The sequence below is a fragment of the Acipenser ruthenus genome, chromosome 51, assembly GCF_902713425.1.
Source record: "Acipenser ruthenus chromosome 51, fAciRut3.2 maternal haplotype, whole genome shotgun sequence".
Lineage (NCBI taxonomy): Eukaryota > Metazoa > Chordata > Actinopteri > Acipenseriformes > Acipenseridae > Acipenser > Acipenser ruthenus.
In genome coordinates this window covers 5410080-5424866 of record NC_081239.1, presented here as the reverse complement: position 1 = coordinate 5424866, position 14787 = coordinate 5410080, and the positions used below count along the sequence as shown (strand labels likewise).

At 43.2% G+C, this 14787-nt stretch overlaps 2 protein-coding genes across 7 annotated transcripts in view; one reads left to right on the top strand and one right to left on the bottom strand.

The window, feature by feature from the left end:
- The window catches only part of LOC117965866 (butyrophilin subfamily 1 member A1-like), a 486786-nt gene that overhangs the window by 218240 nt on the left and 253759 nt on the right, over window positions 1-14787 (bottom strand). For 4 of the 6 annotated variants that reach the window (XM_059015802.1, XM_059015803.1, XM_059015806.1 and 1 more), the window contains exons 3-9: window positions 13871-14001; window positions 12791-12820; window positions 10955-11062; window positions 9391-9495; window positions 5942-6157; window positions 4699-4836; window positions 1671-1722 (exon numbers count right to left, since the gene is read on the bottom strand). In XM_059015802.1, the coding sequence (XP_058871785.1) occupies window positions 1671-1722; window positions 4699-4836; window positions 5942-6157; window positions 9391-9495; window positions 10955-11062; window positions 12791-12820; window positions 13871-14001 (780 nt within the window). The remainder of the gene's footprint in view (window positions 1-1670; window positions 1723-4698; window positions 4837-5941; window positions 6158-9390; window positions 9496-10954; window positions 11063-12790; window positions 12821-13870; window positions 14002-14787) is intronic. The other 2 variants (XM_059015804.1, XM_059015805.1) reach the window with 2 other exon arrangements.
- Window positions 1-14787, top strand: part of LOC117407797 (butyrophilin subfamily 1 member A1-like) — a 422535-nt gene that overhangs the window by 197280 nt on the left and 210468 nt on the right. The gene's annotated exons all lie outside the window — the stretch shown is intronic.

Below are 14787 nucleotides of genomic sequence, written 5' to 3'. Positions count from 1 at the left end.
CCACAGTCTAGAATAAAAGGATAAATACAGACAAAATTAAATTAAAAATAATGTCTAGTCTACACACAGCAAATCAAACAGTTGTTAAAAAGTTGTAGTACTAATAATAATAATAATAATAGTAATAATAATAATAATAATAATAATAATAATAATAATAATAATAATTACACATTTATTTAAAAAGAAAAGTGAAATGCTGCTGTTTTATTTCTTTTAGGGACGCTTTTCAGAGTTGTTTGTTATTTTAATAATTCAAGTGTGTATCTAAGTCTTTTTTAATTTAATTTTCTGTATACACTTGCTGTTGCAAAACAACGTTTTAATGGTGCCTAAAACAGAAAAATGAAACATGTCTAAACCGACAGGCCATTGAGTTCATTGATCCCAGATGACACGGCTGCACTTGAACCAGGCAGACCGTTTCCTAGCAGCCTGAGCAGCTACGTGTGGAAAAGTGATCTCAGGGAAACTCTTCATTGAGAATAATAGGTGCATCTATTGAAGTTTATAATGGTGCTACCTGACTGGAAAGAATGAAGGCGCTAATTCAGGGACTGCAGCCAAAAATGAAACAATAACACCAAGCTTTGAGTAATAATGATAGATACACTGATAGAAATACTGATGAATACACTGATAGCAATACTGATAGATACACTGATAGCAATACTGATAGATACACTGATAGCAATACTGATAGATACACTGATAGCAATACTGATAGATACACTGATAGAAATACTGATAGATACACTGATAGCAATACTGATAGATACACTGATAGCAATACTGATAGATACACTGATAGCAATACTGATAGATACACTGATAGCAATACTGATAGATACACTGATAGATACACTGATAGATACACTGATAGAAATACTGATAGATACACTGATAGCAATACTGATAGATACACTGATAGCAATACTGATAGATACACTGATAGCAATACTGATGGATACACTGATAGCAATACTGATAGATACACTGATAGCAATACTGATAGATACACTGATAGCAATACTGATAGATACACTGATAGCAATACTGATAGATACACTGATAGCAATACTGATAGATACACTGATAGCAATACTGATGAATACACTGATAGATACACTGATAGCAATACTGATAGATACACTGATAGCAATACTGATAGATACACTGATAGCAATACTGATAGATACACTGATAGCAATACTGATAGATACACTGATAGCAATACTGATAGATACACTGATAGCAATACTGATAGATACACTGAGAGCAATACTGATAGATACACTGATAGCAATACTGATAGATACACTGATAGCAATACTGATAGATACACTGATAGCAATACTGATGAATACACTGATAGCAATACTGATAGATACACTGATAGTAATAATGCCAAAAAAGTACTGAAAGTTATTTCAAGTGATCCGGTTCGATAGGAAACAGGTCCACTACATCTTGCAGGTATTGTTATAACCTATGAACGTGATACTGGCTCTTTTTCCCTCATTATTTTTTAATGAACAAATTAAACCGTTATTGTCTATCTTTTTCTACAAACAGGAATGTGAGGATTCTGAGTTCTCTGTCATCAAGACAATCTTGTGCTTGGACGGTCAGAGATGAATTATAACATGTTGCAGGTTTGCCGTACTCACCAATATTCTGAGATTTTAGCATCCTAAAGAACCACATCCGAGTGACAATTCCCTAAAAACAACAACAATAGTCAAGAGAGTGAATGAATACATTCCAGCTGTCTGTGAGTGTCTTCTGTATCAATTCATTGTACGTTGCCCTGTGTTAATATATATGTGCCTGTCTGTGAGTGTCATCTTTATCAATTCATTATACATTGCCCTGTGTTAATATATGTGACTGTCTGTGAGTGTCATCTTTATCAATTCATTATACATTGCCCTGTGTTAATATATGTGCCTGTCTGTGAGTGTCGTCTTTATCAATTCATTACACATTGCCCTGTGTTAATATATGTGCCCTTTGACAGATGTTTTAGCATTTGCACATGGCACAGATATTAACACAGGGCAAAGTATTATTAAGTGCAGTTTAATGAAATGATTGCTTGTCTGCTAATGAATAGAAATGAGCATCTCCCTATTGATGATTTGCACGTACGTCACCAAATCACGTGACCTAAGTGTGGTCAGCCATTTTGGACGTCGAAAAGCTTTGGACGTCCTATTGACAACTTGCGAAGACGTAGAACTTTTTCTTAAAACACTTTTTTTTTTCAACTCATGCAGTCCGAAAAACCATACTTGACATTGTCCGATGAAGTCAGTCATCTCAGAGGTGAACTTAACTGAGAGAAAAGAATGTGTTAATTAGCTCCGATACCTTCGATCAAATTAATGACGGTGCTTAATTACCATACACGGCAAACAATGGTATAATTATAATAATAACACTGTGTAACAATGTTTTTTTTTTTTTTGGTTCCTGGGTAGTAAGTGTTATTTCCTAATTGCTTATGCCCCAAAAGTATAGAAAATGGCTATTATTCCCCACAAACTTTGCTTTTGTGACCAGGACAGTGATATTTTGAAATTGACCTATTTCCAATGAGAAAACGGGCAAATTTGTGTCTTTTCGTTCACATAAAGTCAGAAAAAAACTACATATGAATCCAAATTAACATGTATTTATACTAAAGTAATACAAAAATGACTACAAAAGATTTAGAAGTGAGTAGTTTTTCGAGATTTACGATTATACTGTAAATCACTTTCACGAATCAGCCCCCAAATGTAGACTCCCATCATGTTCTCGTTATACTGTCCTTGGTAGCGGCGTTCAAAGTCCAGTATATCCTGGTGGAAGCGCTCGCCTTGCTCCTCCGAGTACGCTCCCATGTTCTCCTTGAATTTATCAAGATGAGCATCAAGGATATGGACTTTGAGGGACATCCTACAGCCCATTGTGCCGTAGTTCTTCACCAGAGTCTCAACCAGCTCCACATAGTTTTCGGCCTTGTGATTGCCCAGGAAGCCCCGAACCACTGCGACAAAGCTGTTCCAAGCTGCTTTCTCCTTACTAGTGAGCTTCTTGGGGAATTCATTGCACTCCAGGATCTTCTTTATCTGTGGTCCGACGAAGACACCGGCTTTGACCTTTGCCTCAGACAGCTTAGGGAAGAAGTCTTGAAGGTACTTGAAGGCTGCCGACTCCTTATCTAGAGCTCTGACAAATTGTTTCATAAGGCCCAATTTGATGTGCAGTGGTGGCATCAGCACCTTCCAGGGGTCCCAGCCGTACTCATCATACTTCAAGGCGTCCAGCAAGGTCTTGATGCTGTTGTAATCCTCTTTGAGGTGCACTGAGTGAGCCAGGGGAAGAGACGGGTACTTGTTACCATTATGGAGCATCACGGCTTTGAGGCTCCTGGATGAGCTGTCAGTGAAGGACAGTATAACGAGAACATGATGGGAGACTACATTTGGGGGCTGATTTGTGAAAGTGATTTACAGTATAATCGTAAATCTCGAAAAACTACTCACTTCTAAATCTTTTGTAGTCATTTTTGTATTACTTTAGTATAAATACATGTTCATTTGGATTCATATGTTGTTTTTTTCTGACTTTATGTGAACGAAAAGACACAGATTCGCCCGTTTTCTCACTGGAAATAGGTAAATTTCAAAATATCACTCCTGGTCACAAAAGGAAAGTTTGTGGGGAATAATAGCCATTTTCTATACTTTTGAGGCATAAGCAATTAGGAAATAACACTTACTACCCAGGAACAAAAATTGTGTTACATAGTGTAATTAATACAATATATTACTTTTCATGTATTTCAATATTATCAATTATAATAATAATATTTAATTTATTTGCAGACACTGATAAATAAAAGTCGCTTACTTTCTGTTTGTTAATAATAAATCGCTAAAACGTACAATTACTCTCCCAATCAGTAACATTGCTCAGCTGTTCGGAGGCAGTATGTTGAACTGATTTTAATGACTTGTTTGTTGCGCACAGTAATTGAAAATGATTCATGAAAATGATTCATTTTAGCAAAGGTGTAGGGCTAATTAACACGTTAATTTATTTCAATTTAGCAGCAAGTTTAAAATCCTGTTCTGTCTCAGTGTCCTGGGATTGTGGAGCCAGGTGACAACCCTACTTACTGATAGCAAGTCTGCCTCTTTCCCTTGAAGTGCTTAAAGATTCAGGGCCACCAGACTCAAGTGAAAGCCAATAAGTGTAATTTAGCTCGGACAATTCATTATTTATGTATTTATTTATTTGCTCCTCACCTTGAATTAACCTTTTTGTTGTTGATGTGGCTGCACAATGCAAGGGCCTCCAGATCACGTTTTAACAAGGTCATTTTCCACATCGACGAGGAAATTATTAAACTATTTAATTAATTAATCTGTGTAACGCATGCTTTACATTTATAAAACTTGTTTGGGCTCTCCTCTGTACCACGTACTGCAACGTCTTTTTTCTATTTTAGTTTTTTAAAACACTGGTAAACAGATTGTCAATATGCTGTCTGAAGGTTTTTGACATCCAAAATGGCCGACAAGCTGCTGGCACGTGACTTGTGACATCAGGTGCAAATCATCAATCCCTGTGTGCTCCACTGTGACACAAAGCACATGTACAAGTATATAGCTGAGTTCTGCTGTGGGTTTATCTTGCTGCTCTCACCTTGTCTGCCTCCTCCTTGATCAGGGTCCACATGATGAACTCCATGATGGGTAAGATGTTACTCAGCTTGCCTCGTTTCCACTCCTTCACCAGCTCTGCAAGACCCTGTTCCACAGCCTCCCCCGCTGAGACAGAGTTCTGGTTAAAGACAATATAGATTAGAGGATAAGGGGAGTTCACTCCAGACCACAGTGTGTCAGGAACTCTAGAGAAGGGTTTGGGCAATGTTTTGAAATGAATCACACAAGTATGTCAGTATCATACATCCCTGCCATGGCTGTGAATTCAAAACAGTAGAGCACTCTGCTATCTCCATGTCAACATCGCATACCAATCTAAATGGAGCCTCACTGTGAAAAACAACCTGATATCAGAGGCGAGATTTACTAAATTAATCTATCCCCATTGTATTAGCAAATGACTGCATGTACTTGCATTATAGCAGTGATTAACTCATGAATGAAAAATAAAAAGATATCCTGTTCAGAACAGATCACTAGCAGTGTGGGTGTGGAGGAATGAGATACAGGAACCTCTTTTGAGATGCACTCATGGACAGTATGTTCAGAACAGATCACTAGCAGTGTGGGTGTGTAGGAATGAGATACAGGAACCTCTTTTGAGATGCTCTCATGGACAGTATGTTCAGAACAGATCACTAGCAGTGTGGGTGTGTAGGAATGAGATACAGGAACCTCTTGAGATGCACTCATGGACAGTGTGTTCAGAACAGATCACTAGCAGTGTGGGTGTGGAGGAATGAGATACAGGAACCTCTTGAGATGCTCTCATGGACAGTATGTTCAGAACAGATCACTAGCAGTGTGGGTGTGGAGGAATGAGATACAGGAACCTCTTTTGAGATGCACTCATGGACAGTATGTTCAGAACAGATCACTAGCAGTGTGGGTGTGGAGGAATGAGATACAGGAACCTCTTTTGAGATGCACTCATGGACAGTATGTTCAGAACAGATCACTAGCAGTGTGGGTGTGGAGGAATGAGATACAGGAACCTCTTTTGAGATGCACTCATGGACAGTATGTTCAGAACAGATCACTAGCAGTGTGGGTGTGGAGGAATGAGATACAGGAACCTCTTTTGAGATGCACTCATGGACAGTATGTTCAGAACAGATCATTAGCAGTGTGGGTGTGGAGGAATGAGATACAGGAACCTCTTTTGAGATGCACTCATGGACAGTGTGTTTAGACCCAGATGTTGAAATGTGTTAAAATATCACCTCTGGCACTGTCTTCAGCTCTCTTGCCCACTGCATGATCATGTCATGACCGTCCTTCAGTCTTTGCTCCTCCTCTTGATTTAGCTCCTCCCCCTGTTTCTGCCCCGCCCCCTCACTCAGCTCCTCCCCCTCTGGTCCTGGGAGATCCTCTTTGTTTCTCAGCTCTGCTCCTTTTCTTTGCTCAACCTGCCCAGCACTCTGGCTTTGCTTTGGTGTCTATGAACAGAACAAACCCAGACTAGATATCAGTATTCTCAGGGCAGCAGCTCCCCTTCTGTGAAATCAGCCAGCAGAACAGAGGGGATAACACTTGCAATATGTAGCTCACTGACTGATTAATTTGGTCGTCAGTCTGCATCCTCGTCACGTCCCTTATAAAGGTTTACTTTTGTATGAGATGGTGAAGGCACATGCAAGCATGGGAAATTACAGCAAACACAACACATGGTAGAAGTATTATTCGGATCAAGCTGCTTACAATCAGGTGAGGGTCATTGGTGTTGATTAGGCTGATTTACCATCACAGTGAAACGAGTGAAGAAACAGCTGCTTGGGGTTGTGCTGCTTTCTTAGAACATGAAATCCACACAATTACTGTGCAAAGGGTCTTCAAAGTTGTGTCTTCACAATTTCTTCAAAGTATCTTCTTCAGTTGTTTCACTTGGAATGGTCAATCAGCCCAATCAAAACCAATGAGCCTCACCAGTGATGAGCTTCATCTGAATAATCAAATCCCTTTATGCAGCACTATGTAATAATATGGGAAACTAATAAATTACTCTACAAAATGTGACTTTAAGAGTATTACATCTGCACCCTGCCTGTGAACCTGATTCTCAGCTCTCACTGCACCCTGCCTGTGAACCTGATTCTCAGCTCTCACTGCACCCTGCCTGTGAACCTGATTATTATTATTATTTATTTCTTAACAGACGCCCTTATCCAGGCCGACTTACAATCGTAAGCAAATACGTTTCAAGTATTACAGTACAAGTAATAATACATTTAAGAGACCTGATTGCAGTGAGAGCTGATTCTCAGCTCTCACTGCCTGAGAACCTGATTCTCAGCTCTCACTGCACCCTGCCTGTGAATCTGATTCTCAGCTCTCACTGTCTGTGAACCTGATTCTCAGCTCTCACTGCACCCTGCCTGTGAACCTGATTCTCAGCTCTCACTGCACCGTGCCTGTGAACCTGATTCTCAGCTCTTACTGCCTGTGAACCTGATTCTCAGCTCTCACTGCCTGTGAACCTGATTCTCAGCTCTCACTGCACCCTGCCTGTGAACCCGATTCTCAGCTCTCACTGCACCCTGCCACAACCAGATTCTCAGCTCTCACTGCCTGTGAACCTGATTCTCAGCTCTCACTGCACTCTGCCTGTGAACCTGATTCTCAGCTCTCACTGCACCCTGCCACAACCAGATTCTCATCTCTCACTGCCTGTGAACCTGATTCTCAGCTCTCACTGCACTCTGCCTGTGAACCAGATTCTCAGCTCTCACTGCCTGTGAACCTGATTCTCAGCTCTCACTGCACCCTGTCTGTGAACCTGATTCTCAGCTCTCACTGCACACTGCCTGTGAACCTGATTCTCAGCTTTCACTGCACCCTGCCTGTGAACCTGATTCTCAGCTGGACCCTGCCTGTGAACCTGATTCTCAGCTCTCACTGGACCCTGCCTGTGAACCTGATTCTCAGCTCTCACTGCCAGTGAACCTGATTCTCAGCTCTCACTGCCTGTGAACCTGATTCTCAGCTCTCACTGTCTGTGAAGCTGATTCTCAGCTCTCACTGCACCCTGCCTGTGAACCTGATTGTCAGCTCTCACTGCACCCTGCCTGTGAATCTGATTCTCAGCTCTCACTGTCTGTGAACCTGATTCTCAGCTCTCACTGCACCCTGCCTGTGAACCTGATTCTCAGCTCTCACTGCACCGTGCCTGTGAACCTGATTCTCAGCTCTTACTGCCTGTGAACCTGATTCTCAGCTCTCACTGCCTGTGAACCTGATTCTCAGCTCTCACTGCACCCTGCCTGTGAACCCGATTCTCAGCTCTCACTGCACCCTGCCACAACCAGATTCTCAGCTCTCACTGCCTGTGAACCTGATTCTCAGCTCTCACTGCACTCTGCCTGTGAACCTGATTCTCAGCTCTCACTGCACCCTGCCACAACCAGATTCTCATCTCTCACTGCCTGTGAACCTGATTCTCAGCTCTCACTGCACTCTGCCTGTGAACCAGATTCTCAGCTCTCACTGCCTGTGAACCTGATTCTCAGCTCTCACTGCACCCTGTCTGTGAACCTGATTCTCAGCTCTCACTGCACACTGCCTGTGAACCTGATTCTCAGCTTTCACTGGACCCTGCCTGTGAACCTGATTCTCAGCTGGACCCTGTCTGTGAACCTGATTCTCAGCTCTCACTGGACCCTGCCTGTGAACCTGATTCTCAGCTCTCACTGCCTGTGAACCTGATTCTCAGCTCTCACTGCCTGTGAACCTGATTCTCAGCTCTCACTGCACCCTGCCTGTGAACCTGATTCTCAGCTCTCACTACCTGTGAACCTGATTCTCAGCTCTCACTGCCTGTGAACCTGATTCTCAGCTCTCACTGCACCCTGCCTGTGAACCTGATTCTCAGCTCTCACTGCCTGTGAACCTGATTCTCAGCTCTCACTGCACCCTGCCTGTGAACCTGATTCTCAGCTCTCACTGCACCCTGCCTGTGAACCTGATTCCCAGCTCTCACTGCACCCTGCCTGTGAACCTGATTCTCAGCTCTCACTGCCTGTGAACCTGATTCTCAGCTCTCACTGCACCCTGCCTGTGAACCTGATTCTCAGCTCTCACTGCCTGTGAACCTGATTCTCAGCTCTCACTGCACCCTGCCTGTGAACCTGATTCTCAGCTCTCACTGCACCCTGCCTGTGAACCTGATTCTCAGCTCTCACTGCCTTTGAACCTGATTCTCAGCTCTCACTGCACCCTGCCTGTGAACCTGATTCTCAGCTCTCACTGCCTGTGAACCTGATTCTCAGCTCTCACTGCACCCTGTCTGTGAACCTGATTCTCAGCTCTCACTGCACCCTACCTGTGAACGTGATTCTCAGCTCTCACTGCACCCTGCCTTTGGACCTGATTCTCAGCTCTCACTGCACACTGTCTGTGAACCTGATTCTCAGCTCTCACTGCACCCTGCCTGTGAACGTGATTCTCAGCTCTCACTGAACCCTGCCTTTGAACCTGATTCTCAGCTCTCACTGCACACTGTCTGTGAACCTGATTCTCAGCTCTCACTGCACCCTGCCTGTGAACCTGATTCTCAGCTCTCACTGCCTGTGAACCTGATTCTCAGCTCTCACTGCACCCTGTCTGTGAACCTGATTCTCAGCTCTCACTGCACCCTGTCTGCACTTCGAGCTTCATTCTCTGTGTCTCTCTTTACCTGGACCAGCTTGTCCAACTCGTCAGCCCATTTCATGATGAAGCAGCGACACTCTTCCAGGCTGCACGTATCCTCACTGGACACAGGGGTAGGAATGGCAGAGTTCTGAAATCAATCAATAAGAAATCTTTAAAACAATGAATTTAACCACAAGCACTGCAGAAACCAGTGATTTTAATTGAAATTGAACAGGAATGAAACAACAAAGAAACTCCTAAACTGCACCTAACTGTTGCTGTCAAAGCTGCCTCTCTGTATCTTCAAGACACCGTTTAACTCCTTCGTTAGGTAAATGAAGGAGAGTCAACCCCAAACACACACACACACACTCCCCTCACCCCTTCAAACACACACACACACTCCCCTCACTCCTTCAAACACACACACACACACTCCCTTACCCCTTCAAACACACACATACTCCCCTCACCCCTTCAAACACACACATACTCCCCTCACCCCTTCAAATACACACACACACCCCTCACCCCTTCAAACACACACACACACCCCTCACCCCTTCAAACACACACACACACCCCTCACCCCTTCAAACACACACACACACCCCTCACCCCTTCAAACACACACATACTCCCCTCACCCCTTCAAACACACACACACACACACACACACACACACTCCCCTCACCCCTTCAAACACACACACTCACCTCACCCCTTCAAACACACACACACACACCCCTCACCCCTTCAAACACACACACTCACCTCACCCCTTCAAACACACACACACACACACACACACACACACACACACTCCCCTCACCCCTCCCTCTTTCTATACCTTCAAGACACTGTTTAACTCCTTTGTTAGCTCTGCATAATAATCTCATGTGTTTTCTGGTTTCATCTACAGGAGAGATGGCACGGAACGGCATCCCACAATTCAAGCTAAGATAGAACTCTTTGGCATTTCAAACAGCAGTAACTCATTTAAGACACAGATACTCACTGACTCTCGAGGTTAAACTGGTAGTACTGTAGTCAGGAATATTAGGCATAAAGAATGCAGATGGACACTACATTTGTTTATTAGAATCGGTGCCTCTGTGGGTTTGAATTGAACTGCTAGACTCTCTCAGTAGAGGCACAAAGATGAGCCGTGTGTGTTTTTTGTGTTGCTGGGGTTTAAATGATGAATAGCCTGCAGTCTCTTCCCACAATCCTTTTCACAATCCTAAAATCACATGCCAGTGTTCTTTATTGCTTAATTACATTTAAAAATGGAATTCAATTAATGCTGTTTCTACTCTGTTCCGTATTCTATACATGAACGTCTTTGTTGGCTGCATTAATTACCAATCCCCCCACCCCTACACACACACCCCTCTCTCCGTACCTTCAAGACTCCTAAGCTTTTTGCTTTATCTGACACGATGGCATGCTGACACCCCACTTCAGCCCCTTTCTTCCCCCTCTGCCTCTCTCCTCTCCTGTAACCTCAGGACTCGCCTTTTGACCCCCCCTCTCCACCTCTCTGTAATAACCAATACTGCTCACTCCCCCATCCCTCCTTCCCTCTCTCCCCTCCCTCTCTGTACCTTCATGACTCTGTTCATCTCCTTTGCCAGCTCCATGATGGAGTGTCGACACTCTTCCAGGCTCCATTCACCAACCTCTTGATGTCTGGACTTTCTATCAGACCCCCCCTGTGGAATGAGTGAATAATTACAGACCTTCAGGATGGGTTCAGATCTTCACTATTCTACTGTAGATGCTCACATTCATATTACTAAAATAGATTCATATATAAAACTACTGTAGTGTGGCATGGCTAATACACAAGTTGTCAATTCAGTCAAGCTAGGAAAGGGTTAACACAGGTGGGTTAGTGAAAACCCCTGTACAAAAGCATAGGTGATTACAGAAGGCTGCAGCATTGCTGGTGTGCAGGGAAAGCAGAGACACATGGGACTCAGATTGATCCAGAAGGCTGCAGCATTGCTGGTGTGCAGGGAAAGCAGAGACACATGGGACTCAGGTTTATCCAGAAGGCTGCAGCATTGCTGGTGTGTAGGGAAAGCAGAGACACATGGGACTCAGGTTTATCCAGAAGGCTGCAGCATTGCTGGTGTGTAGGGAAAGCAGAGACACATGGGACTCAGGTTTATCCAGAAGGCTGCAGCATTGCTGGTGTGCAGGGAAAGCAGAGATACATGGGACTCAGGTTTATCCAGAAGGCTGCAGCATTGCTGGTGTGCAGGGAAAGCAGAGACACATGGGACTCAGGTTTATCCAGAAGGCTGCAGCATTGCTGGTGTGCAGGGAAAGCAGAGACACATGGGACTCAGGTTTATCCAGAAGGCTGCAGCATTGCTGGTGGTGAGTAGCGAGTGTGTTCTATTTTATTGCTTGGTTTGAGAACTTGTTTATATATTTATGAGTATGTTTTGGTTTAAAGTGCAGGGAAGCAGAAACACACGGGACTTCTGGATATATTGCTGTGCTCGTGGGGGTGAGTAGATTAGCTCATTCTCGTTCTTGTGTTATTTATTAAATCACAGACTCACCATTGTTTATTTTCTCTTAGTGCTTGTTGTAATCATACGGTATTATACATGGAGAAGTGTTGTGCACACAGAGTAGCTACCTTGTGCTTGGAGTCGGTTACGGTATTCTCTGAGGATACCTGATTCTGTTTCATTACTTTTTAAACATTAAGCTGCTGTGTTTTAGCTACATTGTAGAATGTCTGTTTTCTAAAAGGTTTTATATGAAAAGGAGAAAGAGCAGTACAATAAATCTGCATTTATGTGAACAAGGAGGTCAGTTCTTTACATCCATTATGTTCCTTGTTTTGCAGTTTTGTATTAGATTTGTCATGGTTTTAATTCATGTTAAGAATTTTAATTCACGATAGCAATTTTATTTTGCGTGTCACTTAGTTTGAATTGATTTGATATTCACTTTGCTTGTTTTGTATTTGACATGTTGCACTGAGTCTTGATTAGATTTTCTTAGAAGTTTACTTTTAAAGATTCGCACTACATACAAAAAGAAACAGTTACAATTGTATCCAACTTGTTGCATAACTTGATGAATGATGCCATAAAAAGAATCATTTCAAACATTATAAAAACCTTTGTCTTTCTAATAAATCATTGGTTTGACTTATATATTTCTTTGGTGTTTTCCTTCTGGTACTGAAATTACAAATAAAGGGTGACCTATGGTACAGTAGATTAATAACAGCATGAATATCTTTTGAAGAAGAAACTCTTAATTGATGATATACATCGTGACACTTAACTACACCCACCCTTCTCATCTCTCTCTCTTTCCCAATTCTCTTTCACTCACAATCTCTCCTTTTCTTTCCCCGTCTTATTCATCCGTCATTTAACAATACCCCCCCGTCCCCCCACACCATTCTGTACCTTCAAAACTCTCCTCAGCAAACCAGGAATCTGCAAAAGAAAAGTTCATTCACTGAGTTACTATAATATGAAAACAAGTGCATACAGTTCATTAAAAGTCTGATTTTAACATTCACCTGGGACCAGACTATTATCAATCATAAAATGAGTTTCATGGGGAGCTGTAATCTGGTTCAGCATCGAATGGGCATTTAACTCTATTGTACGCAGAAAAATACATTTTAGATAGAAATTCACGGAACAGCATTCTGGTTTAGTTTTACTTTGTTCCAGAGATCTCACACAGCTGCTCCTGACCTCACAGCTGCTCCTCACCTCAAACAGCTGCTCCTGACCTCACACAGCTGCTCCTGACCTCACACAGCTGCTCCTGACCTCACAGCTGCTCCTCACCTCACAGCTGCTCCTCATCTCACACAGCTGCTCCTCATCTCACACAGCTGCTCCTCATCTCATCTCACACAAGTAACTGCTGAGAATATTTTTCACAGATCACAGAGAACAGAACCAGGGAACACGGGTGGAAGCTGAAGAAGAGCATATTCAGAACCGAGGGGAGAAGGAGCTTTTTCACAAAAAGGGTGGTGAACCATTGGAACAGGCTGCTGGACAGAGTTGTTGAAGCAGAGACTATCAGATCCTTCAAAAACAGACTGGATGCTGTCATGAACAATACTGTATAACCCTTTCTGTGACCACAATAAGACCTTTAGTCTGTCTAGCCACGGATTCCCAGAGGTTTCATTTCCTCTACTAATCTGGTTCAGGTTTTTTTTGTTTTTCCTCTCCTGAGCGCTAACGGACCACGCTGGCACCAAAGTGACCGAGCATAGGTGGGCCAAATGGCCTTTTCTCGTTCTTGAATTTCTTATGTTCGTATGATTTCACTGTCTAAACTTAAATGCCTGGTAAACACTTTATGAATACGGCCCTAAGCTTTCTCTGAAACAGCAGTCTGCCCGTGTCTGAATACAAATGATATGTGGATTCTTGCATGTATTGTGGATTTTAAAATGTTTAAATCATAGACTTTTTTACCATGAAAACTAGAATCTCTTCTAATGATTAGTGTAACCATACCTTAGGGTTGCTGAGATTAGGTCTATCCCAACTGACGGACCTGGCATCTCGTGCAGGGATTATACTCTTGTAGTCACGGCCGAAACTGCCAAAACTCTGAGAAACACTGAGGATTCCTGATGCACCTGTAACTGTAGAGACAGAGAGGGAGTGAGGGACTGAGGATTCCTGATGCACCTGTAACTGTGGAGACAGAGAAGGAGTGAAGGACTGAGGATTCCTGATGCACCTGAAACTGTGGAGACAGAGAGGGAGTGAGGGACTGAGGATTCCTGATGCACCTGAAACTGTGGAGACAGAGAGGGAGTGAGAGACTGAGGATTCCTGATGCACCTGAAACTGTGGAGACAGAGAGGGAGTGAGGGACTGAGGATTCCTGATGCACCTGTAACTGTGGAGACAGAGAGGGAGTGAGGGACTGAGGATTCCTGATGCACCTGTAACTGTGGAGAGGGAGTGAGGGACTGAGGATTCCTGATGCACCTGTAACTGTGGAGACAGAGAGGGAGTGAGAGACTGAGGATTCCTGATGCACCTGTAACTGTGGAGACAGAGAGGGAGTGAGGGACTGAGGATTCCTGATGCACCTGTAACTGTGGAGACAGAGAGGGAGTGAGGGACTGAGGATTCCTGATGCGCCTGTAACTGTGGAGACAGAGAGGGCATGATAGAGAAGAGAAAGGAAGGGGCTGTCAGAGAGAGAAGAGAGAAAGGGAGGGAGGGATTGTCAGAGATAGAAGAGAGAAAGGGAGGGAGTGAGGGACTGTCAGAGAGAGAGAAGAGAGATGCAGTGATGTAGGTAGAGACAGTGTAGGAGAGGTAACATTCATATTAGAAACAGTAACTGTGGAGACAGAGGCAGTGATGTAGGTAGAGACAGTGTAGGAGAGGTAACATTCATATTAGAAACAGTAACT